Raw genomic sequence first — 27,391 nt, forward strand, 5'->3', positions numbered from 1 at the left:
AAACTACCGAACCGATTGTAATGAAATTTTGTATACTGATAGTCTAAAGCCTGAGAAAGGACATAGGCTACTTTTTTACTGGAAAAAAGGGTTGTAAGGGTCGTAAATTTGTTCAAAAAATTCATAATAGATGGCGCCGTGCGTCTTCTACATCGCGCTGACGCTTGCTCAAAAGTCTTTCTATAAGAGGTGGTATCATCTTACATTTAAGTCTCGATTTTTTTCGATTGTTATACCTATTCTACGATATTAAATAACTCAGTACTTTATCTGTGTAGGCAGTGACGTAACCTTAAGACCAAATTTCACCAACGACTGTTAAAGTTAATGCTCGAATTAGTATCACGTTAGCTGTTTCGTTTTTCATATGAATGAAAGAGAAGACAGGATATTTTAACAAGCTGTTAACACTAACAGACGTTGGTGAAATTGGGGCTAAACCTATCAATGATAAATAGTTTATGGGTAAAGTTGTGTAATTGGGGGGCTAAATAAGCTTTAAAATTTGGCATAATATATAAAGTTTAACATACAAAAATGAAGTACTTATTGTTTGCACACTGCACAGCTGTATTGATTTAAGGGGTACCAGGGTTTTTTTATAAAAGCTTTTGACACCAATTTTGTTGACATCGCGCGCTATAAACTGAAGTCCACGCGGACGAAGTCGCGGGCAACAGCTAGTATTATATTAAGTATAGAAGATATACCTAGTACCGACATCACTACAGAAAACAGTTTCTTGTCAAAATGGCAATTAGTTGAGTAATTAGGTAGGGCCCCTAAGCAGTATTAGCCCAGGGCCCCACAAATTATACATGTAAGGCTCGTAGTACAAGTGAAAAGCTTCATATGCTGTCGACTTTACCTACAATTCATATCTACTTTTCTCATTTATAGATAATGAGAAAAGTATGAATTGTAGTAAGTAAAGTCAACTTGCCCCCCCCCCCTGCGCCATCGGCTGACGACGCCCTTGTACTGAGCCGAAGTAGAAATAAAACCAATGTATATTTTGTAAAATAATGTAATTTTCATGGAAATTCAATAAATTTTCCTTCCAAGGGGGTGAGGCATGGAATGTTCTAGAAGCTGGGTACCGGGGCCGATATAAATATGGGTCGACCGCCATAGTACTCACTCGCTCTCCAACGTTGCCCAGATTCGGAACTACTGTGTGCTTGCTACCTGGAACAAGACTGAAAAAGTGTTTAAATTCATCTCCTCATCTAATAATCATCATCATCATCACCCTTCAAGAAACGCTGACCTAGGCGATCTACGGGGAATTAGCGCAAGCTGTCCCCCACACTTATCTCAAATAATAGGTATAGTACCTGGATGACCTAGCTTTGCTCGGTATAGCAAACACTTATTGACTTCGTGTTAACTACCTTAATAACGCCATCTGCTGGTCGTTAAAACAATTAGTTGCCAACAAAATAGTATTATTATTCGCCAATAGGTGTTGGCGAATAATAATGTTTCCTAGCTAGATCGATTTATCGCCCCCCAAACCCCCTATACGCCACCACCACCAGGACCGGTCGCCCCACGCGCGCTCCCCACTCGAGCGACTTACGCGCCGCCCCCAGTGCTGCACTTGACAGTTCGGGTGATTTTTCATCTTGCGACTTCCGAAGCGTACAGATGTCGGACTGTGTTTAATTTTGTGAAAAAGTGATTTTGTTTTAAATTAATCAGTGAACGAATAAATTATAATATTAAAGTGATATTTTCTGAAAAAGCTTAAATTGAGTGATTCGAACAAACTTTGATTGTGAAGTGTTTAAAATAGCAAGTAAAAATTGTAGTGTGACAAATATTAGTGAAGTTATTCTGATTTAAATAAAAATGAGTGGTGAAAACGAAGGTGTTTCTTCTAATCCTGTTCCCCCTTCTCTTACATCAGAAGAGGGGACGAGCCGACGCCAACCAATTGCGGCCTCATCGGCAACCTCTCCTATGCTGCTATTGGCAAATACATTCAAAGATACCATGTCGGAAATGATGGAGCGGATGACTCAAGAAAACCAGGCAATTTTTTTAGAAATGATGAACGTTATACGACCTGAAAATTCAAGGATTCGCATATCCGACGTTTATTTTCCAAGCTTTGACCCAGACAAAGATATGGATGTAAAAGAATGGGTTAATTTAATTTCACGCACACAAAAAGAATACAATTTGAAGGATCACGAAGTACGACTAAAAGCAGCTAGTGTTTTGAAAGGCAGAGCACAATCTTGGGCTGGCGATTGCTTACTTCGCACTACTACTTGGGCTGAAATGAGAGAGGACATGCTACAAACATTCGAGGCAGAAAGCAGGTATTTTTCTGATATATTAAAATTTAGAAGGTACACAATTGAAAATGCCGAAAGTATTCCTGGATATATTTCAACTGTGTGGAAGATGTTCAAAAAGATAATGAAACCGAATCCTACCGAACAAGATGCAGCAGAATTTGTCATTGGCAGTATAACTGATGACTCTTTGCGAACAGAATTACTTAATACCAAATCCAATACTGTACCGGAGCTTATTGCTATTGCTAAAACCATGCGAAAACGGAAAGCCCTTCCGATTCGTGACAGCGCTACTGCTTTCAAAAGAGCCAAAACCGAGCGTAACGGTAATTTTGATGAAAAATTAACATGCTTTGTTTGTGGAAAACAAGGACATCGAGCACGATGGTGTAGTCAAAATTCTATAGTCCAAGCTAGATCTGAAGCAAATCAATCAGCTTCTAAAGAATCCTCTGAAAAAAGAAAAAAGAGTGTTCATATTGCTCCCTGCCAGGTCACACATATGAGACATGTTTCAAGCGCATCAATGCTGAAAAAAATGTCAACTTATGCCAGAAAGGTAAGAATGTTTCAAATGTAATAATTGTTCTCAGTAATCAGCAAATATTTCAGGCATTGTTCGACAGTGGTGCAGACTGTTCACTAGTGAGAGAATCAACAGCCGCAAAACTTTCTGGATCTCGAATAACGAAACTAACTTATTTAAAAGGAATTGGACCAGTACCTATTATATCAGCATTCCAAATTTCTCCTATTCTTCAAATAAATGATATTTATGTTGAACTCAATCTTCATGTGGTACTTGATAATGAAATTCCTGTAGATCTCTTAATAGGAAAGGATATTTTGAGCATACCAGGTATTGAAATTACACTTACCAATAATGGAGTTAATATAACAAATAACAAAGAAACTATTACTAAAAATGTTTGGCAACTTTCGGCTTCAACGATTGACACAGACTTGACAGAAAAACAAGATATCGAAGCATTATTAACAGTTTTGAATAAATATCAAGAATCGTTTACGGAAGGCGTGTCAAGCTCTAGGATAACTACAGGTGAGCTTTCTATACGACTGAAAAACCCTGATAAGACAGTGAACCGTAGACCTTACCGTTTAGCACCGATTGAACGTGAGAAAGTCAAAACAATAATTAAAGACCTTTTATAAAAGAATATTATTCGAGAAAGTAATTCTCCATTTGCAAGCCCGATAATTATGGTAAAAAAGAAAAACGGGGAAGATAGACTTTGCGTCGACTACCGTGAACTAAATGCGAATACAGTTAGAGATCATTACCCTTTGCCATTAATTTCTGAACAACTTGACCAATTAGCTGACGCAAAACATTTTACTTGTTTGGACATGGCAGCAGGATTTCATCAAATACCTATAGCCCCAGAGTCCATAGAAAAAACAGCGTTCATTACACCAGATGGACAATACGAGTATTTGACCATGCCGTTTGGATTAACTAATGCGCCTTCTGTTTACCAGAGAAGTATAAACAAAGCACTTGGGGAATTACGAGGTAAAGAAGCTTTAGTGTACATTGATGATGTCCTAATACCTAGTAAAACTGTGACTGAAGGTCTAAGTCGACTTCAACTAGTCTTAGAAGCGCTAACTAAAGCTGGTTTTTCAATAAATGCAAAGAAATGTTCATTTATGAAAACTTCTATCGAGTACCTTGGATTTGTTGTCTGTAATGGAATGGTAAGACCAAGTCCAGCTAAAGTTGAAGCATTAGCCAAATCTTTTCCGCCTACAAATGTTAAACAGCTGAGACAATTTAATGGTTTGGCTGGATATTTTAGACGTTTTATACCTGGATTTTCTACTCTAATGATACCACTGTATGATCTGACAAAAACTGGAGCCCAATGGGAATGGACATTAAAGCATGAATCAGTACGTTCAAAAATTATTGATTACCTTACATCTGCACCGCTGCTTACTATATTTCAGGAAGGTCACCCTATAGAATTGCATACTGACGCTAGCTCATTAGGGCTAGGAGCCGTGTTAATACAATTGAGAGACGGTGTCCCACGTGTAATTGGATATTTTAGCATGAGAACAACCTCAGCTGAATCAAAGTATCACAGCTATGAGCTTGAGACTTTAGCAATAGTACGTGCCATTAAACACTTTCGTCATTTTTTATATGGTCGAAAATTTACAATTCTCACTGATTGTAATGCAGTAAAAGCTTCTCGATACAAACAAGAGCTGCTTCCGAGAATACATCGATGGTGGGCCTTCTTACAGAATTACGATTTCGAAGTGGAGTATAGAAAAGGTGAGAAATTAAAGCATGCAGATTATTTCAGCCGGAATCCACTACAAGTTGTAATGAATATAACAACTAAAGATGAATGGTTAATGATTGAACAGCGGCGTGATCCTGAATTAATTAAAATAATTGAAAGTTTACCCAAAGACCAAACGGACTCCCAATTTGAGCTGAAAGATAATATTTTAAATTATAAAATTGAAACAAATGGAAAAGCAAAACTGGTTAAAGTGGTTCCACTAGCTTACCAATGGAGTCTTATTAATACGTACCACGAGGCACTTAAGCACATGGGTTGGGAGAAAACTTTGGCTAAACTTAAAGAAAACTTTTGGTTTCCAAAAATGTCTTCTACTGTGAGATATTTTGTAGAGCATTGTGTGACATGCAAGACCATGAAGGGAGCATCTGGATCTATTCAAAGCAGACTGCATCCTATCGAAAAGGTACCAGAACCATTTCATACTTTACACATAGATATTTCTGGAAAATTAAGTGGCTCAGCTACGCAGAAAGAATACGTTTTTGTTGCTATTGACGCCTTCACTAAGTTTGTTTTTCTTCAACATGCTAAAAATAAATCTCTAACCAGTGCCATGAAACATCTTGAAGAACTAATTTTTCTGTTTGGCGCACCGAAGCGGATTATTGTTGATGGTGATGGCGCATTTACCTCGCTTTACAAGGCTTATTGCAGTGAATATGGAATAGAATTACATCAGTGTGCAGGGTACACGAGCAGAGCGAATGGACAAGTAGAGAGAGTAATGAGAATAATAAAAAATGGCTTAACTGTGATAAGTACTCGTAATACTCAAAAATGTCACTGGAATAAATCATTGGGAACGTTACAATTAGCAATTAACTGTACAATTTCAAAATCTACTGGACAAACTCCAATTGAACTACTTACTGGAAAAAAAGGATGTGTGCCTCCCCAGCTTCTTTCTATCATAGATGAGGAAAATGAAAGAATAAATCCTGAAATTTTGAGAGAAATTGTGATGGGAAGAATGACTGAGCAAGCTGAAAAAGATAAAACACGTTACGATAGTGGCAAAGCTAAAGTGAAAAGATTTGAAAAAGGAGAATATGTTTTACTTAAAGAACAACCAAGATTGGGGACTAAAGTGAGCCCAGAATATGACGGGCCCTATGAAATAAAAAAGATCTTGCCACATGATCGATACGAAGTACGTGGCATTAATCAACGCGGTCGCTGTAGAAAAGTTTGTCATGAACAACTGCGTGGTGCTCCTAAATTTGGAGTTCAAAGTAGTATGGCCATATCGGCAATGAATAGAGAAATTGTTGAAGAGGATTGATTAATATGAGACAGGTAGTTGTGTTTTTGAACAAATTATGTAGTTTTTGATGTTGTGAGTAAATGAGTGTTGAGGCTCATAAGCTGCATGTTAGCCAAAATGAATGTTGAGGTTCTGTGGCTTTGATTAACGTGTAACTTCTTAGCGCCGAGGCTACGAAGTTAAATTAGTGCATATTTCGAGTAATCGATGAGAACTGTTTAGTTTTTCTTTCTTTCCTGTTTCAGATAAATAACGGCGCAGGGACGCGCCTGTTGTCAGTATGGCCGTATCGGCGCGTTAACTCATTCAATGAATCATTCAACGATCACGCCACCACCACCAGGACCGTTCGCCCCACGCGCGCTCCCCACTCGAGCGACTTACGCGCCGCCCCCAGCCCCACTCGCTCACTCCCACCATTGCGCCTATAAAAGTGCTGCACTTGACAGTTCGGGTGATTTTTCATCTTGCGACTTCCGAAGCGTACAGATGTCGGACTGTGTTTAATTTTGTGAGAAAGTGATTTTGTTTTAAATTAATCAGTGAACGAATAAATAATAATATTCAAGTGATATTTTCTGAAAAAGCTTAAATTGAGTGATTAGAACAAACTTTGATTGTGAAGTGTTTAAAATAGCAAGTAAAAATTGTAGTGTGACAAATATTAGTGAAGTTATTCTGATTTAAATAAAAATGAGTATATATATATATATATATATATATATATATATATATATATATATATATATATATATATATATATATATATAACCTTCATTTGCCTCTATACAACTAAAAAAGTAGGTCCTAAGATAATACTGACAAACATATTTTCCTCATTTCTATGATTTGTTACGCACTTGTGATCACCACCCCCTCATCATCATCATCATCACCATCCAGTGGTCAGGGATTATTAAAAAAAAATTGTCAATAGAATGATATACTCATATATTTATAAATAATCTTATATCTTTAAACAAGCAATTCTTGTATATATTAGATATTAATTTTATTTTGTTTTTAGTATTTGTTGTTATAGCGGAAGCCTGCAATTTTCAAAGGTTGTGTATAAGTATCTGTAAAAATTTAAGAAGTCCAGCTATTGTGGTTCTTGAAATACAGCCTGGACACAGACGGACAGACAACGAAGTCTTAGTAATAGGGTCCCGGTTTGGGCACGGAACCCTAAAAATTGACGGAGATACTGAAAGAACTTGTAATAACTGTAAAATAAAATAAAATCCAGAAAATATCGACCGATGGAAGCATAATCTTATATCTTTAAACGAGCAATTCTTGTATATATATAATTGGAATCTCGGAATCGGCTCCAACGATTTTCATGAAATTTAGTATATAGGGGGTTTCGGGGGCGATAAATCGATCTAGCTAGGCATCATTTCTAGAAAATGTCATTTTCATCGGATACCGAGCAAAGCTCGGTCAAACAGCTAGTATTATGTTGACTTCTAAATGAACGTAAAATAACAACCACTTTATTGCAGGCTCTATCGCCGTTTCAATTACTCTTTATTGGTTTTATACAAGCTGTATGCAGCGACTTTACATTAATCCTACTATCCTACTATACTCGTATATAATATTATAAAGGCGAAAGTTTGTTTGGATGTATGGATGTGTGGATGTATGGATGTGTGGATGAATGGATGTTTGTTACTCTTTCACGCAAAAACTACTAAACGGATTTGAATGAAACTTTACCATAACATAGGTGATACATCAGAATAACACATAGGCTACAATTTTAACCGACTTTCAAAATGGGGGAGGTGTTATGTTCTTTTTCTTATGTTCAACGATTACTCCGCCGTTTGTTAACCGATTTTCAAGAATTTTCTTTTGGTATATAGGGTATCATCCCAATTTGGTATTATATTCACAAAAGTGGTGATCTGATGAAGGATCCATAAGTAATCGAGGGAACTCCTCAAAATTTATGGGGAAATATGTGGTGACTTTAGTTTCGTGAGAAGTATTAGAAGCATACCAACAAGTAACATTTTGCACCGAGGTATAGCTGGTATACCATGGTTCGGAAGGTGCTGAGAGAACTCCGAACTACCATATTATACCATGCATCGTCCCATGATGGTTATAAAGCGATAATTAAAAAAATCTATACCTACCTAATATTATAAACCTAAAGAGTATGTTTGCTTAAACGCGTTAATCTCAGCAACTACAAGTTCGATTTAAAAACTTATTTCAATGTTAGATAGCTCATTTATCGAGTAAGACTATAGGCTATATATTATCACGCTAAGACAATACGACCGAAAAAACTCAGGAAAATGTGGGAAAAACGGGGGAAATATTAGAAATTACGTCACCTGATGGTAAGCAACTACCGTCGCCCATGGACACGCGCAACATCAGAAGAGCTGCAGGTGCGTTGCCGGCCTTTTAAGAGTGTATACGCTCTTTTCTTGAAGATTTGCAGGTCGTATCGGTCCGGAAATACTGCTGGTGACAGTTCATTCCAGAGTTTCACAGTGCGCGGCAGAAAGTTACGCGAAAAACGCACTGTGGAAGACTGCCACTCATCAAGGTGATGAGGATGGTATGTTTTTCGCGTGGGACGATAGCGAAAAGTTGCAGGTGGGATGATTCCGAACAATTCCTCAGAGCACTCCCCGTGATACAACCGATAGAGTATGTAGAGTGAAGCAACATCTCGGCGTAATTCCAGGGGGTCCAAGCTGTTTGAAACACTATGGCGGTCAACAATTCGAGCAGCCCTTCGTTGGATACGATTCAGAGGGAGCAGTTGGTATTTTGGCGCCCCTGCCCAGAGATGAGAACAATATTCCATATGAGGCCGAACCTGCGCCTTGTAGAGTTGTAGGCGTTGGTCCGGACTGAAGTACTGTCTCGCTCTGTTAAGAACGCCAAGCTTCTTCGAGGCTAATTTGGCCTTACCCTCAAGATGATATCGGAACTGGACTTCGCTCGATATGTTGACGCCAAGTATCTCAATGCTAGGGGAGATGGTTAAAGATGTGCCCTCGAAACGAGGAAAAACGACCATTGGTGACTTTTTAGTGGTGAACGCGCAGACTTGTGTCTTGGCGGGGTTGAATTGGACTAAGTTACGTCTACCCCATTCAGAGACCTTCTCCAATGAATTCTCCACCTTAGACACAAGTTCGTTTCGACTCTCAGTGACATTTTGCCGTGAAATATTAGGGGAGCCGGTATATACAGCATCACCTGTACCATCATCCGCATAGCAATGAATGCCTTTGGTTTGTAACATGCAATATTTGGCACAGATAAAGAGTAGACCAAGTGAAGGGAGTAGGGACATAAGCAATTTTTATGCGAAAATGTACGGTTTCCGTAAAAAACCTAATTTACGCGGGCGAAGCCCCGCGGGACATCTAGTTATATTATAACGGTGGTATGAATAAAAAAATCTTAGTGAACGTTTTAACAGCTTTCTAACTAAAATGTTCACTAAAGTTAATAACCGTCTTATAACACTCCATATGAATAAACGCTTGCTAAGCCTTCGCTAAGTAAAATACCTTTGGATGACGTTTTATAAGATTTTTTTTTGGTAATGTTGGCAGTGTGTCAATTTATCATAGACATAATATATACTGTCCAATTTATTGTATTCCACAGATTAAAAATTGTATTCAATGTGTCAAAAATAAAGAGTAAAGAAAAAATAAATGTACTTTATGGATTTTATAAATCATAGAGCAAAGTAGACTTTGACATTGGCAACTCACTAAGGCCGCCATAATAAAAGAAGAAGAAGAATAATGAAAAGAAGGAGAAGATAACTAAAAATACTATTTTATTCTGTTTTACTTTTGAGGCCTACAATTAGTGCATTTGACACAATGTATCTAAGGGTCTATACAGACGGACCGCATTTCAACTGCAAATTGCAGTTCAAGTGCAGTTTGAATGCAGTTGACACGACTGCAATAGAACTGCAAACCAAACGCGCAGTTAGATTGCAGTTCGTTTGCAGTTGGCGTGCAGTCGTGTGAACTGCATACCGACTGCATCCAAACTGCACTGCTGGAGAGCGGACCGTGCGGGCGGGTAGGATGGTGCAGTTTAGATGCAGTCAGTATGCAGTTCACACGACTGCACGCCAACTGCAAGTCTGCAACTGAACTGCAATCCGACTGCGCGTTTGGTTTGCAGTTCTATTGTAAGGTCTACACAGATGGACCGCATTTCAACTGCAATCCAACCGCAAATTGCAGTTCAAGTGCAGCTTGAATGCAGTTGACACGACTGCAATACGACTGCAATAGAACTGCAAACTAAACGCGCAGTCGGATTGCAGTTCAGTTGCAGTTGGCGTGCAGTCGTGTAAACTGTATGGTTTGCAGTTCTATTGCAGTCGAATTGCAATCGTGTCAACTGCATTCAAACTGCACTTGAACTGCAATTTGCGGTTGGATTGCAGTTGAAACGCGATCCATCTGTGTAGACCCGTAATCGTGTCAACTGGATTTAAACTGCACTTGAACTGCAATTTGCGGTTAGATTGCAGTTGAAATGCGGTCCGTCTGTAGAGACCCTTACTGATTCTTGAAATTGCAATAATGTCAGAAATCGCGATAATACTCGATATTGCGTCCATTTTCAGTCTCTTAAAATGGTCTTAAAGTAGGTCCGAGGCTTCACTAAAGTTTGCGAACTCCTATTTGACGTTTCGCGCCTAAACAACTGTTAGCAAACGTTTATTCATAATATCGATTATGCTTAAAATGTTCTTAAAATAGGTTTAAAACAGGCGCGCTATTTTTTGACAGCTGTCACCTTAAAAAGGTGTTAGAGCACTGTTAGAGAACCTTTATTCATATTAAATTTTACAACAGGCTTATAAAGCTGTTGTAAACCTTCGCTAAGTTTTTATTCATACGACCGTAAGAGTGTACGTTTCCGACACAATCATCTAAGTGGGCAACGAAGTTGAGGGCTGCATCTAGTACAGGAATGGCGAACCAATGGCTAGCGTGCCACCAGTGCAGTGACACGATCGATACTTAGGAGGAAGCTATTGGTCACAAAACTAGGTCTTCCAGGATCTGATGGCAATTTTTAACAGCAGATTTTCAAAAAATATCCTTGATCATTGGATACATTTTTATATTTGCATGTTTAACACACATAGTCAGCCGCTAATAGAAGAAAAAAGGGTCAAAATGTTTTATTCCAATTACCACGGCATTGCTAGAGTCAATTTATCTTCTCACTTTTTGCCATCAGATTTTGGTAGACCTATAGTATCGAAATTATTTTACCAACAATGAATCTATTATAGATCCACCTCTGCATAGTAGGCAAATTTTGAAATACGCACCCATTCAAGAGGAGTCCACACCGCCCTTTTTTCCATACAAACGTTGTCCCCTGTTTCCTCCCTGGATAATGCTAGTAGAGTTATATTTTTTTTCCTGAATATCCTACGGCTACTAATAAAATTTCTTTCTTTTTTTTCATAATTTATTTTATTAAATAAGATATGAACGTTCAAAAACCCAAAAAAATGGCCAGATTTTCCGCTGTGTTCAAACATCCAGAAAACAGATTTGGCTAGAATATACAAACAAAATTAAACATAGGAACACAGCTCAAGCCTTTTTTTAATCTTTAATAAGAAAAATACTTAAATCAGTTAAGTTTTGGAGAAGAAATCAGAGGACAACGAATCGTTGATTTTCTGCAGTTGTCTCTATCGCGTTCTGCGGTATAGGCTTGAGGTAAGGGAGACAGCTATAGATATTACACGTACTTTTTTTCATTTCTCTAGGCCCTGGTGTATCCTCTTAATGGCACGCACGTACGCACGACTTCTTCGGATAGTTTTCTTCAAAAAAAGAGCACGGTGATACTAAAAGGTTTGCCATCCCATCCCTGATCCTCTAATAATAATATTATATCCCTGTAATTATCCACGATCGATCATTTGTAAAATCATTGTCAAACAGACACTCGTATTGTCAATATCGTGCATCGGTATGATATGGAAGCACTCATGACTTATCTCAATACTCACAACAATACTCTTTACAAACTTTTGTTCACAATACAAACGTGACGCTAAAATATTTATATACTTATGACAGTTTACTTACATACTAATTATATTATAATACTACGAAATATAATAGTGTTATTATTATTACGTATATAGTAGTAGCACCAGTTTAAAATTAGTTTGCACAAAAACAAGTGTAATTACTAATTAACTATGAGTGTGGAAAATGAACAAACAAAACGCAGTTTCGAAAGTGCATTAGATTTAACGAGTAAGTAGCGCTGGACAGTTTAATCTTAATTGCTATTCATATTTTTAACCGACTTCCAAAAAGGAGGAGGTTATATGTTTATAATTGCTATGCTATAATTCATTAGAAAGTAATCATTATGTCACTAAAAAGACATAATATTTTATTATAAAATTTAATTCATTAAGAAATTAAGAAAAGTTGTACTATATTCTGCACTTTTCAATATTTCAACTACACAAAAGTAGGTTCTCATTTTTATAAATATTTTGAACTTTCTTTAAAGTAGGAAAATAACAATATCATGGTCTAGCTAAAGTCTGGACCCTGGAAACAAAAAATAAAGTGAATGACTTCAATATTTTTTTGGTCCAACACGAAATCACTGAAAACTCTCCAAAATACGTTACTATAGGAGTAATATTTCTGGGGAGCCAAAACTAAAAAACCGGCCAAGTGCGTGTCGGGCCACGCGCAATATAGGGTTCCGTAGTACCACTAGTTTTTGATAATGTTGTATAGACAATGAATGTACATTTATAACGTATTTAAAACTACTAACAAGTAACAACGTTCAAAGGAATTTGAACGAAAAGTTCCTTTATACTTCGCCGAATACATTTTTTTAGTTGATTGACTCTTACTCAATAACTTATGAAGTCTTCTTAGCCGTGATAGTTTTCCCTTTAAATTCAGCATATTTCCTACTCCCGTGAATTTTTTCGCATTTCCAGAAGCAACCGTTTAGCTAGGAAAAGCGGGGGACATTGGACTCCACCGATTTTTTCCACTTTAAAACTTCATATTCACAAATGGGTCCCTAAATCAGAAAAATATGAATGATTTCTTTGCATACTCGTAATATCTTTAAAAAACCTATCCAACGACATCCCACATGAAAAAAAAATCATCCCCGCTTGATGTGTAGGGGGAGGTACCATAAAAAAAACCTATCCAACGACACCCCACACGAAAAAAAAATCATCCCCGCTTGATGTGTAGGGGGAGGTACTATGGTAGGTACTTTATTTGTATGGTATTTTTTTTTTATTTCAAAGATTTTTACCATTTTGTCGACATCATTAATAAGTGCATTCATGCCGAGTCAGCTTTGTAGGCCCTATATAGTCTCCGAGCAATACCGCGGACAGATATACGGACAGACGGACAAGCAGACGAACGGACAGACCGAAACTATAAGGGGTTCCTTGTTGACTACGGAACCCTAAAAAAGGAGGAAGAGGCTGTGGAGATTAAATATCGCAATTGTTATTCTGCATGTACGTACTGCCTGCCTGTAAGGCTGCGTTTCCACTGAAGCGGAGCGGAGCTTAGCGGTGCCGAATTGACCAATCACCATGCTCGAAACCTTCGCTGTCATTCCGCTGGAATAGCACGATTGGTCAATTCGTGCACCGCTAAGCTCCGCTCCGCTTCAGTGGAAACGCAGCCTAAGTGCTGCTTGGTACATCTTGCCAGAAACTAGTTTTCTATAGACTATAATATACTTGACAATTGACATATTATTAATAATATAATATTATGAAAATAGCCCTGCCTACCGGTTAAATAGTTCCTGAACATTCTCTATAGTGCATTCTGAAATCTACAGTTTTTCTGTCTATTAGAGAAAATTCATATTATGCAGATGGTGGACCTACGTATTGGATTATATCAAGCTCGAATTACAGATTACGACTATCATTAATTTGACATAAGCCGACCAAATAACGTAGGTCAACAGTCAACACCAAATTCATAATATTATTTCAATTGTCCTTGGTGCGAAAAATCTAAATAATAAAATAACAAAAAAAGGATATGGACGAACAGTCTATAGACGGCCCCAATCTTATAATAAAAAAAAAAAAAAAAAAAAAAAAACAGTCAACACCGAAGTGAAAGCACAACTGCTTAGAAATAAATTTCTTCGATGGTACATGTCTTAATTAAAATCCTAAATCCACACATTTGCTGTGCTCATTAAATCGGCAGCTTTCGGCAAATACAACTTGTGCATGCTGGCGACATGCTGCCTGCTGATCATCGCCATGTACATCGACATCTTCAGCTTCTCCGTCACGCTGCCCATCATCGCGTGCGAGATGGACCTGTCCACCTCTCAGCAGGGCCTGCTGTCTGCCGTGCCCCTGATCGGTAAGCTCGGAGACGATGATAATGAAGATTAGCTTAAGAAGGTAGAAGCTCTTTCTAGCTAGCTGTTGATGTAAAACATCAGCCTCCGCTAGATCTTCTAGAGTTGGGGTCACCAAATGGCGGACCGCGGTCCGCATCCGGACCGCCGACCCATTGTGTGCGGACCAAGCATGTTCAAAGATGATCTTCGTTCATCTTAGGACGTCAACATCTCCATCATATTGCTTTGCACCAATATTTCACTCCAAAATTCAGAGAGATAATTAGCTACAAAAATTGTTACTTTTCTTATTGATATCTAAAAAATACCTTTGTAATTTTCGTAATTACCCATGTTAAATTTTTTTTTAATGTAAAATGTGTGGACCGCGACCACCGGTGGTCATTTCAACCCCGAGCGAAACTAATTGGTGACCCCTGTTCTAGAGATTTACTGTAAGTAACTTATTTAATCACAAAGTACTTATCTATACTTAATATTATAAAGACGTAAACTTTGTTTGTTTGTTTGTTTAATTGTAATGAATAGGCTCAAAAACTACTGGACCGATTTTAAAAATACTTTCACCATTCGAAAGTTACATTATTTAAGAGTAATATAGGCTACTTTTTATTTTGGAAAATATAGAGTTCCGTAAGATATTTTAGTTTTTCGGAAACAACCAGAAAATTTACTTATTTTGCGTACGCTGCCTAAACTATAAAAGTTAGAACCATACAATGTTTTAAGTAAATATAGACCTTATAGGTATCTACAAAAATGTCCGCGACACACTATACCTATCTATGTCAAGTGAGGCACAACAACCCTTTTTTTATTTAAAAATCTTGATTTTTTTTTTTGGACTACGTTTAAACGCATTTATTTTAATCATGCTAATAATCCTTATCAAAATAAATTATTTCATCACTAAGCACATTTTGTATAGATAATATATTTTGGTCTTTGAATGATTAAAATTGGACGTTCGGTTTAGAAGTTATGGCGAAATTAAAATATTACGATAGTGAGCGTCACCAAGGGGAGGCACTATGGAAAATGGTAGAACTAGAGCATATCATAAATGGTTTTAAAAATATCACAATTTAAACGAAATATTTATTGCATTCGATACTCTAATAACCTAATATCCGACATTTTTTTCTACTAAAACTGCACAAATATTTTTTTATCATAGGTTGTTAGTTGAAGTAGCGGATGGCTCATTCAAATGTTTGCATACACATAATTCAAATGAATATTGTGAAAAAAGTATTTGGCACATGCATGCGGTTTTATACATTTTTAAAAAGGATATTTTATGTCCCTAATAATGAGCTATTAACTTTTTTAATATGCTTTTTATTTTTGAGTAAGTACTTAAAAATTGACATACCCTATTTTTCACTTTTATTTTTTTTCGTCGAAGGTTTTCACATTTACCCACGTCTCCCCAAGCGCAACTTTATGTGTTATTTGATAGCCTAACTATTCTTAAATGAAAAATTAAAGAAATCAACTGCGGAAGTTTGCGGTCCTAGAAGTTATAGGGAAAAGTGTGAAGGTGATCCTACATTTACACCGGAAGTAATTTTAGTTAGGAATAGTGAGGATAATAACAATTAGATACAACATTATAAGTAACTCAAACCTAGTTATATAAAAGCAATAATATTATAAGATTTGTCTAATCTGAGATCAATTAGTTTGGTGTGAGGTATAGATAGCTACTATACGATTATTATACTATACGATTTTATTATGCTTGTGTGATAAGTAATTGTTTAAGTTTTCTTAATTTTACTCATAACTACTCGTATTACTTTTTCTCTTTTCTTTTTTTTTAACCTAAAATAAATATGTATACATTGAAATAAAATTACAAAAATTGATTATTTTTTAAATCTTTGTATATCACTGTATACATGTGCCAAATCTCGATACAATACGATGAAAAACCTTGAAGTTACAGATTTTTGATCCGATACGGACCCAAATTTTCCACTGTGCGAGGGTGCGCGTGCGGGAGGAAGACAATCTGTGCAGTGTGCTACCTGCGCTTAATAATGACTGCGTCGTCTATGTTAGTGTTGGAGTCTGTGAATTTATACGTGGGAGAGCCATGCTTCGGCACGAATGGGCCGGCTCGACCGGAGAAATACCACGTTCTCACAGAAAACCGGCGTGAAACAGCGCTTGCGCTGTGTCCCAATCCCCTACCCTTTTCCCTTCCCTATCCTCCCCTATTCCCTTCCCGTCCCATCCCTACCCTCCCCTATTACCCTATTCCCTCTTAAAAGGCTGGCAACGCACCTGCAGCTCTTCTGATGCTGCGAGTGTCCATGGGCGACGGAAGTTGCTTCCCATCAGGTGACCCGTTTGCTCGTTTGCCCCCTTATTTCATAAAAGAAAAATTGACCTGTCACCTGGCAATCATTTTGCTGACCGAGTCTTTCCTGGGTATGCTTTTTGCAGCGGGCGCGGGCGACCGCTATCCTGAGAAAGGACATAGACTACTATTTTACTGGAAAAAAGGGTTGTAAGGGGGTAAAAATGCGTAAATTTGTCCAAATTTAGTTAGTTCCAAAAATTCATAATAGATGGCGCCGTGCTTCTTCTACATCGCGCTGACGCTTGCTCAAGTCTTTCTATAAGAGGTGGTATCATCTTACATATAATTTTCGATTTTTTTCGATTGTTATATCTATTCTACGGTATTAAATAACTCAGTACTTTATCTGTGCAGTGACGTAATCTTAAACCTATCAATGATAAATAGTTTATGGGTAAAGTTGTGTAATTGGGGGGCTAAATAAGCTTTAAAATTTGGCATAAAATATAAAGTTTAATATAAAAAAATGAAATACTTATTGTGTGCACACTGCACAGCTGTATTGATTTAAGGGGTACCAGGGTTTTTTTATAAAAGCTTTTGACACCAATTTTGTTGACATCGCGCGCTATAAACTGAAGTCCACGCGGACGAAGTCGCGGGCAACAGCTAGTAATGAATATAAATCAAAACTGCTGATTGCTGAATCGATTTTAACCATTTAACAGTGGCTATTTATATTTTACTAGATGACGCCCGCAACTCCGCTCCTCCAAAATTCGTTTATAGCGCGGGAACCGTACATTTTTCCGGGATAAAAACTATCATATGTCCTTTCTCGGGACTCAAAGTATCTCCATGCCAAATTTCAGCAAAATCGGTTCAGCGGTTCGCGCGTGTAGAGGTAACAGACAGACAGATAGACAGACAGACGGACAAACAGACGGACAGACAGACGGACAGACAAACACACTTTCGCATTTATAATATTAGTATGGATACCCGTGCGAAGCCGGAGCGGGTCGCTATAATGAATAATCAAAACTGCTGAATCGATTTTAATATTTTTTTCAGTGGCACATAGTAGTACATAATATACGTCTTTTAAGATAGTTTATTTTAAACTAAAGTTAAAAACCGATCAAATATTTTATCATTTTGTGTCAACTACACAAAATGACGTTGATCTACCATTTTAAGTACGTATTGTTATTTGTTTGTATTTAAATAGATTTACATAGAAGTCGATTAATTCATTACCACCTCACTTTTCAGTCGAAGTTGAAGACATAGCCTAGGCCGATGAGGACTCTATAAATCTTAATTACTTAATTCTATTTCGAAAAAGCTCGAATTGATTCTACTTTTCTAAGTATTAAAATATAATCTTTAGCCTATTTATGGCAGCCACGCACTATCTCCCATTTGGGTCAGGGGTCCCTGTTTTATTTTTCAAACAAATACGTAGGACCCTCTAAAGCTTACGCGCTCTATTTAACATTAGCAGTCTCTAGAAATGTTAAATCTTTATTCGCTGTAACCAGCTGTTACAGGTTGTAAGAGTGAAAAATGTTTAACTGCAACTTGTTTCATAAACTATAGAACTGAAATATTATGATTACTAGTGAGGGTCAGCCCAGTATTAAATTATGTTAACTTATCTCATATTACATGTAGATTGTTGTGTAGTTGGTAGCGTAAAGGGGGGTTAAAAAATGGCAATTTCTTGCCATTTAGACGGTCGATTTGCGCCGTTTGGCCAAATTTGTGCGGCTTTATAGTCACTGTAAAAGTATAAACCGCCCTTTAGTAAGATGTCGATGTAGGGGGATGTTAAGAGTTTTTTAGAAGCGAGCTGCCATAGTATATTCTAAACATTATGAGGGACACTATATGGAAAAACTGTCACGCTAATTATTTATATGTAGATATGTTATCATCAGTCAGTCAAGGTGTGACTACGCGAGCCCTCACAAAGCTCGGCTTTTATCTAGTAGTTAGGTGTTAGTACTACAAAACGTCTGTTAAAGAGGCTAGTATAATTACAAACCTTCTTACAAACCAAATGTTAATCATATTTTGTTTTATCAAATTTTCTGAGCTGAACAGAGTATTCCATTTTAAATATCTCGGCCATTAACTTACCGACGACTGATATTGATATACGGATCACACTCTTTAAAGCGTTCGGCGCACGGGCGGCCTGTGGATCAGCTATACCAAAGCATCTCTAAACACCCTTCGCATCCAATATAACAATATCTTCAGGATGATGCTGAAACTTCCTCGATTTTTTAGTGCGTCTGAGATGTTTGCACAAGCAGGATACATCCGCTCTTAGTTCAGATTGGGTGCAAGATTTAGATTTAATTTTAAATATATTTATTTTAAGTTTAGTTTTTCGATATTTAACTAACCCTACATTTTTAAGTTTGTAATACTAATGGACCATAGCAGTCTGAAATAAAGATATTTGTATTTTTAACCGGCTTCCAAATAGGAGAACCGAGAAGGTTACTCAATTCGATCGTATATATGTTCTTTTTTTTATGTTTGTTCGCAGATATCTCCGCCGTTTGTGGACCGATTTTCAAAATTCTTTTGTTGTTGTATAGGATACTGTCGTGATTTGGTACCATGGTCACCAAAGTGGTGATCTGATGATGCAATCCATGAGGAATCGAGAGGACTCCTTGAAATTTATATGGAAACATCTAGTGATTTTAGCTTTTTCTGAAGAATTCTTCGATGACTAATATACAAGATACACAGTCTCATACAAAACCTCTCGAAAATCTGTCGCCGAGTAATAGAGTTTAAAAAAGTATACATTTATCTAAAATCAACCTTAATCATAGTTATTAAAGATCTTTTTATAAAACAATGTACATGTGTGTTTGTTTACAAAGCAATATTTTTTTACGAACGACGCACGCTTTAAACTAAATTCAACCATCCGCGTATATGTCTTAAAGTTTAAATTATTACAATGGCGAAGTGAAGTATGAGTGGAGTCGAACTGTTCAACATTTTTTTGTTGATTGTAATAATTTTAATAGCCCATTTTTTAATTTTTCCGAAGTTTAATGTATAAAATGTGGAGTAATTATTTTTATTTGTAATATTATGTTGTTCTAATATGTTTAATTTTATAATTAACTAAAATATACGTGTATACATTGAATATAAATGCTTAGAATATACAACGCTCGCTAAAATCGGCTTGAAAAATTCTTGGCATCTTTGCCGTGCTATAACTGATATCCAATCTCCACATCTAACTGGATCTCGAGGAAACCTAAAAAAAAATTCTCTCAATAAAATAAATAATAATTAATAGCGACTCCACCAAATGGTACAGAAACACAGTGTATAACCCGAACATTTCAAGTGGGCATGATAAACTACGATAAGTACCTTTAGTATGAGTATTCGCAATTGAGATGGTTTATACCTCGTGTTGATTTATTTACAACTTAATTTTAAAACTGTTTTTTGTTGATTTTTTAACGAAATACCAATATTTACAATACAAGTGTATGAAATATATTATGATAAAATTAATACTTACCGGAAATATGAAATTCCATCCTTTTTTTACGTTTTAAACGTATGATTTTTACAATTGTTGAACGAGCACTGGGACATGTTTCCCAGCGGAGCGTTCAAGCACTACTAAATCTAGTTTTTATTATTCGTAGACTAAATCGAAAGTCCACCAGAATGTTGCGTTTGGTACTCTTTTAGTGAGGTCGTTTTTTGCCGCGGACTGTGTATCTTTTATATTAGTGATCGAAGGAAGGATTATAAGCATACGCTTCCAAAAAGTAACATTTTGCACAGGTATATACCCTGGTTCCAAAGGTGCTGTACAGATCTCTTGAATCCTTATAGATACAAGTTCGGGGGGTTCGGCGTTGTTTTGGCTCCGTGAGGTCTATAGAAAAAAAATCTGAAAAAACTTTGAGAAAAAAGCAGGAAAACAGGGAAAATCATTTTATGGCAAAACAACGTTTGCGGGGCAGCTAGTAATATATAAAATACAATCCACCTGTGACTACGTAATAATATGCTTAATGGAGATAGCTAAAAAGAAAAGAATTATTATTTTTAAACAAAAAATTTTAACCTAATTCCAAGTCGGTACGAGCTCCTAAAATTTCTGCGATTTTTGACATCGACAGCTGGTACCGACTTCAAAGTGATAAAGATTGAGTAAAGATATAGTTGAGGCTTAGGCCAATCCTATACAGGGCACTTAAATAGAGTAAGAATTATTATTTCATACTTTTTAGAGGCAGTTTACTATCGAAGTTGGTTTAAATTTTTTGTTTAAAAATAATGTATTTGTAAATTCCAAGAAGCCACTAGGGCAGACCTATTCAATCATCAGTTACCACATAACCGCATGTTTCAGGGGTGATGTTCTCGTCGTACATCTGGGGGTTCAGCGCGGACACGCTGGGTCGGCGGGCGTCGCTGCTGCTGGCGATGCCTGTGGGGATGCTGCTCAACCTCGCCGCCAGCCTCGCACCCACTTACATCGCTCTGGCCTGTCTCAAGCTGTTCTCAGCGTGTTTGTATGTACAGGGTGTAACAAAACTAAGTGACAATACTTTAGGGTGTGTATGGGCCCCCTATATAGGTCACACTGATTTGTGAAAGTGTAAGCAGCGCTGAAACTTTTTTTTAAACTTTTGTATAGGAAACTTGCTCATACAAATCACAAAAAAATATTTGCTAGTAGGTAAAGGGCACATATACACTCTAAAGTATTATCACTTAGTTCGAGTCTTCACCCACCCATGTGTTAATTGATATTATTATCACGAACGACGACATTTTGATGAAGTCACCGCACGGTAGATATTATAGTAAAAAAAACCCGTCTTCCCAAACTTTGGTGGGATATTCGCTATCCATGTTCTCATATTAGACTATTCGACTGCTTATTTAGGAAGGTCCCTTTACCTTCGATGTTTTATAGGCCTTTACCAGTAATGGCCCGACTAATTATTTGAAACTACAACCTTACTACCTATGTAAATAAGTTGATTAACCTTCAGTGAATATAATTTCAGCACATCATCAGCGAACGCAGCCGGTTTCGTACTTCTAGCTGAGAGTGCGCCGGACAAGTACAGGAGCAAGTTCGTGTTCCTCATGGCCAGTGCTACTCTGTTAGTTCAGTTCGTCCTGTGCTGTAAGTTGTTATTGACTGAAGTCTGGAACTACCGAAACTTTGACAAAGGCCTATCCAGCAAAGGATTTATAAATAGGTGGTTAAATAAGCAACGGCCTAGCGGCGGCAGCGCCCATAGAGGCCCTACAGATTGCTTCTCTTACTACAATGCTACTTGAGGCCTACTCTCATAAATAATAGTACCAGAGCAATTCTTGTATATATAATATACATACAAGAATTGCTCGTTTAAAGATATAATATAAATTCAGCACTGGGCCTATGGCTGCTTGTCGCTTTCAGTCATGCACTTTGTTTTTTCTCCTCAACTTCGCGTTAAGACTTTGGTACTTTTGCATCTTGATAAATAATTGTTTTTGTGCCCATGTCTAGACAGCAGCGTGACCGTGTACATTATAAATTATAATAAACAGAAGTGTAATATTCTTCTAGAGTGACGCACGGCGGTGATTCGATGGTGGTGGTGATTGGAAGTAATTTACACCAAGTAACATTATAATTGCTCACAAAATTAACAAAGTTCATCTCAAATTGCATTTCTTTGCAGTGGTAGCCCTACCAGTTCTGGACATGTCCTTCAAGGCGTACATCTCTTGGCTCTCGTTGACTTTCAGCCCGTGGAGGCTGCTCATGGTTATCACGTGTGCTCCAGGAATCATTGGGATTCTGGCTCTAATATTCCTCAAGGAGAGCCCGAAATTCCTCCTAAGCAAAGGTCATGACGAAAACGCTATGAACGTACTGAAAACCATATACAAATGCAATACAGGCTCACCTAAAGAGAGTTTTCCGGTAAGAATGAAACCAATAAGTCTTCGCACTGGCGTGTTCGTTAGTTTTACTTTATCACACTATTTATTTTAGGTGTCATCAGTTTTTCTGGAAGACAATACAAAACCGTCGGATAAAAACTTGTTGATCAAAATATGGGACCAAACAGCGCCACTGTTCAAAAGACCGTTGCTACGAAATAATCTTTTGGTTTATTTCATGTTACTGTGCTCATTTATGATGTAAGTAATATGTAAGCATCATCTTTATAGTATGACAATATAATAAACGAAAATATTATCACTTACTTTTTTGTCTGCATTATGAATAGACAGCTGATTATGGATAGTGTGATAGAATAGAATAGAATGGAATGGAATGGAATGGAATGGAATGGAATGGAATGTAATGTAATGTAATGTAATGTAATGTAATGTAATGTAATGTAATGTAATGTAATGTAATGTAATGTAATGTAATGTAATGTAATGTAATGTAATGTAATGTAATGTAATGTAATGTAATGTAATGTAATGTAATGTAATGTAATGTAATGTAATGTAATGTAATGTAATGTAATGTAATGTAATGTAATGTAATGTAATGTAATGTAATGTAATGTAATGTAATGTAATGTAATGTAATGTAATGTAATGTAATGTAATGTAATGTAATGTAATGTAATGTAATGTAATGTAATGTAATGTAATGTAATGTAATGTAATGTAATGTAATGTAATGTAATGTAATGTAATGTAATGTAATGTAATGTAATGTAATGTAATGTAATGTAATGTAATGTAATGTAATGTAATGTAATGTAATGTAATGTAATGTAATGTAATGTAATGTAATGTAATGTAATGTAATGTAATGTAATGTAATGTAATGTAATGTAATGTAATGTAATGTAATGTAATGTAATGTAATGTAATGTAATGTAATGTAATGTAATGTAATGTAATGTAATGTAATGTAATGTAATGTAATGTAATGTAATGTAATGTAATGTAATGTAATGTAATGTAATGTAATGTAATGTAATGTAATGTAATGTAATGTAATGTAATGTAATGTAATGTAATGTAATGTAATGTAATGTAATGTAATGTAATGTAATGTAATGTAATGTAATGTAATGTAATGTAATGTAATGGAATGGAATGGAATGTAATGTAATGTAATGTAATGTAATGTAATGTAATGTAATGTAATGTAATGTAATGGAATGGAATGGAATGTAATGTAATGGAATGGAATGGAATGGAATGGAATGGAATGGAATGGAATGGAATAGAAATAATAAAATAGAAAATACTTTATTTGTACAACTTAAAAGTGATATGGAGTCGCAGGAGATACTTTAGAGGCCGGGTGCCATCGAAATTCTCATACATACGTAATACTAAAATCATTTTCTCATACGAAAATATTTAACATGTTTGAGTTATTTTTCAGCTTAAAATAGTAATTACCTGCACAAAAATCTATACTATAATATTATAATTAGGAAGAGTTTGTTTGTTTGTTTGTTTGAACGCGCTAATCTCAGGAACTACTGGTCCGATTTGAAAAATTATTTCAGTGTTAGATAGCCTATTTATCGAGGAAGGCTATAGGCTATATTTTATCGCGCTAAGACTAATAGAAGCGAAGAAATAGAGGAAAGTGTGGAAAAAACGGGAGAAATTATTTGAAATGGCTTATTTGAACGCGCTAATCTCAGGAACTACTGGTCCGATTTGAAAAATTCTTTCAGTGTTAGATAGCCCATTTATCCAGAAAGGATCCAAACAAACTTTCGCCTTTATAATATTAGTAGGAGGAAGTAGGATAGGAAAGTAGGAAGTAGGATTAAGGGCCTGTTTCACCACTTCCTGATAAGTGCCGGACAGGCTATTCACCTCTTAACTTGACAAATAAAGTATCCGGCACTTTATCAGGAAGTGGTGAAACAGGCCCTTAATATCGTTATTGTAGATCAACTGGTTTTACAATGTGGGTACCAACCATGACAAATGCATACTTTACCAACGAGGACAGCTCGGGCAAAACATTCTGTGAAGTAGCCAGCACGGCTGCCTCCTCCAGAAACGGCACGGTAAGTAAATTGTAGCTGTAAACTTTCTAAAACACATATTTTCTTTCCTTAGATAGAGATGTTAAATTTTTTTTAATTTTATTTAGTATAGAGCTAAAATAAAAGGAAGCTTTGTGTTGAAATAGCTAGCCTTGACTTTTGTGATGACTGATGGGACCTAGTGAAACTTTAGTAGGCCTGAATACAGAAGAATACGAATGAGTATAAGAGGAAAAAAATTATAGTAATAAATCTGCCGGGCTCCATTCTGAAATACAGACAGATTACATACAATATGCAACATCATAAAGCATGTGCGTCCCAGCGTCCTATTCAAGTCCTAAGCTCCTCTTAAGCCTGATTTATTTATTTTTTTCAGCCAATCGAAGACTGCGACACAGCTGTGAAGCATCTAACTTTGTACGCTGTGATATTCTACTCTGGATTCTCTGGCATTCTGAACGTACTTCTGACGTTCGTTGTTGATCCTCTTGGCAAGAAGAGAACAACTATCTTGATCTTCGCAATAGCTGCCGTGTGTGGAGTAATTCTTTTGTTCGTGCGCATCCCACTTCTGAGTATTGCGCTATTCTTTGGCTTTCTATACATATCTTTAAATCTCGGCAATGCAAACACATATTTGATCGAAAATAACCCTACTCATTTGAGGTAAATCTATTGCTTTACTATCTACAATATCTAAGTTTAAACTAAGGCTAAATATGATTTTTTTTTATTTTATACCGTTTGCAGTCATGGCATAACTATAAAATACATAATGGCAGGGCTGGCAAAATGCCACGGGCCCCCAACCCAAAGACGTGAAGTTAGAATTTTTGTATACATCGGTTTTTTTATTAACGAGACGATTTTTACTGATAGGGCCCCAGATGGTATAGTTACGCCACTGACCATTTGAGAGTTGAGACGTGTAAACAGTGTAGTTATACTGTGCAGTCAGGAAAAATTAATGCATTAGCTTAGCTTATTTAATATTATCAGTCGCGTAAATAAGGTCCCTTTCACACTACAATCCAGTAGTGTGAAACGTAAGATTTCCAACACTGTGTCTACTTAGCTTAACATTTCAAGTATACCATAAGTTAACATAATATTTTATCAACATAAAAATATTGTGATTTCAGAGGCATGGCGACGTGTTTGTCGGTAGTGGTGGCTCGAGGGTTTGGATTTCTGAGCGTCCAGGTCATAGGAACTCTCCTCGCTGACAACTGCACTCCCATGCTTATTGGATACGTCAGTCTTTTAGTTTGTACGTATACTGTCCGGTTACAGGACACTGGACAAAAATTAATTCATCGTTTGACCTGTGGGCTGTGGCTGCTAGTCTCTTTCACATGGGCACATTAGCTAGAACATAAGCACGCATACAAAAGTAGAAACGAGACACTGATGTTTTCGTCTACGAATGAAAGAGAAAAATAGCGATCAATGGACGGATTGTCCATGATGCGATCTGACGGATCTGACTAGATCTTATGCAATAATATATTTAATAGACACTTTATTATTAATAATTTCGAAGTTAAGCACACTTACGTTGTTACAGGTGGATTGGGGGCTGCTTTTCTACTACCGTCAGATAACAATTTGAAAAATAGCAACAAATAGGTAACAAAGTATGATCAAGATACTAGTACAGTACAGTACAATACAAGTAAATTACTATTTATATTAGTGTATAGGTAATTAAGTAATAAATTATTCTTAATTTCTATGCTTTCATTTTAAATTATTATACTAATCCAACGACAGACATAGATCAATGCCGCATGTGTATGTACTTCGCGTGCCATTTCGCGTTCCCAAACGACGAGCAATGCTCGTCTTTCGAAAGTCTGTTCTTTAGTCTGCTATCGGAATCGGACGTCAATCGGAATTTTAAAAATGCCTAAATGCCTAAAAGTGCCTTATTGAGCTGTAGAAATTCAAATCGAAACATTGGCCTAGGTAATGGACAGGGCAATTCCATATGTGACTGACTCTACATTTGATACGACTTGCGTTTTATTTTGTCATATATTATGGTTACTATCATGTTGCTAGTATCAATTTTAAGATGGCTTTGTAGCAGATTAAACAAGTTAACTTATACAGGAAAAATGGTTTACACTGTTGTTTTCAAATAGCATTTATTTAGTCAAACATAAACGTGACCGACCAGCGACCACATAGCCTCTAGACGCCTAATGCAAGGCGAATACTTTCAGACAATGTGTAAGACCACATCCGTGACCCGTGTCATCTCGTGCGTTTCATACAAAATATTTTTTTTACTGTCAAGAATCAATTTATTCGGAATCAATTTATTCGGAGCTCAAATTACACTGGTCTGAATCCATGACGAAAGCATTTGACATAAGTCATATTAGTAATGCTTATTCTTTCCTCCGTTATCGTCACGCGTCACTAGTGATGTGATACCAACTATCTTTCAGAAGTATAATATTTTTTTTATCGAAAATCAAAACAAAGCGTGATATGCTCAAGTCATTTTAAGTTGGACTGTTGTTAAACAACTGATTAATGATTATAATTTATAGCAATAAAACTTGTCGACGATTACTGAGCTCTGCAGTACCAACACTGTTTTTGCCAAATTTAGTAAGAGAAATATGGATAAACCATCCATCTACTACCAGGGCCCC

General features: G+C 36.6%; 1 protein-coding gene, 1 long non-coding RNA gene and 1 pseudogene across 3 annotated transcripts; all 3 read left to right on the forward strand.

The window, feature by feature from the left end:
• The first annotated feature begins 672 nt into the window (after positions 1–672).
• LOC121725261 lies at positions 673–7,085 on the forward strand. The gene is made up of 3 exons (XR_006035351.1): positions 673–683; positions 834–838; positions 6,992–7,085. It is a non-coding gene; the product is annotated as an uncharacterized LOC121725261 (long non-coding RNA).
• LOC121725254 lies at positions 1,714–6,204 on the forward strand (annotated as a pseudogene).
• Positions 7,086–12,076: 4,991 nt separating the features above from the next.
• On the forward strand, positions 12,077–26,391 carry LOC121725244 (putative transporter SVOPL). 2 transcript variants are annotated; one of them, XM_042112105.1, is made up of 10 exons: positions 12,077–12,220; positions 14,195–14,356; positions 21,086–21,248; positions 21,750–21,871; positions 22,419–22,663; positions 22,736–22,884; positions 24,623–24,743; positions 25,102–25,391; positions 25,868–25,995; positions 26,293–26,391. In XM_042112105.1, exons 1-10 carry the CDS (start codon positions 12,163–12,165, stop codon positions 26,352–26,354), a joined length of 1,500 nt encoding a protein of 499 aa, XP_041968039.1. In that variant the 5' UTR covers positions 12,077–12,162; the 3' UTR covers positions 26,355–26,391. The 2 variants fall into 2 exon arrangements, with proteins under 2 accessions (XP_041968039.1, XP_041968040.1); XM_042112106.1 differs by lacking the exon at positions 14,195–14,356.
• Positions 26,392–27,391: the final 1,000 nt, after the last annotated feature.

The sequence above is a fragment of the Aricia agestis genome, chromosome 3 (genome assembly GCF_905147365.1).
Source record: "Aricia agestis chromosome 3, ilAriAges1.1, whole genome shotgun sequence".
Lineage (NCBI taxonomy): Eukaryota > Metazoa > Arthropoda > Insecta > Lepidoptera > Lycaenidae > Aricia > Aricia agestis.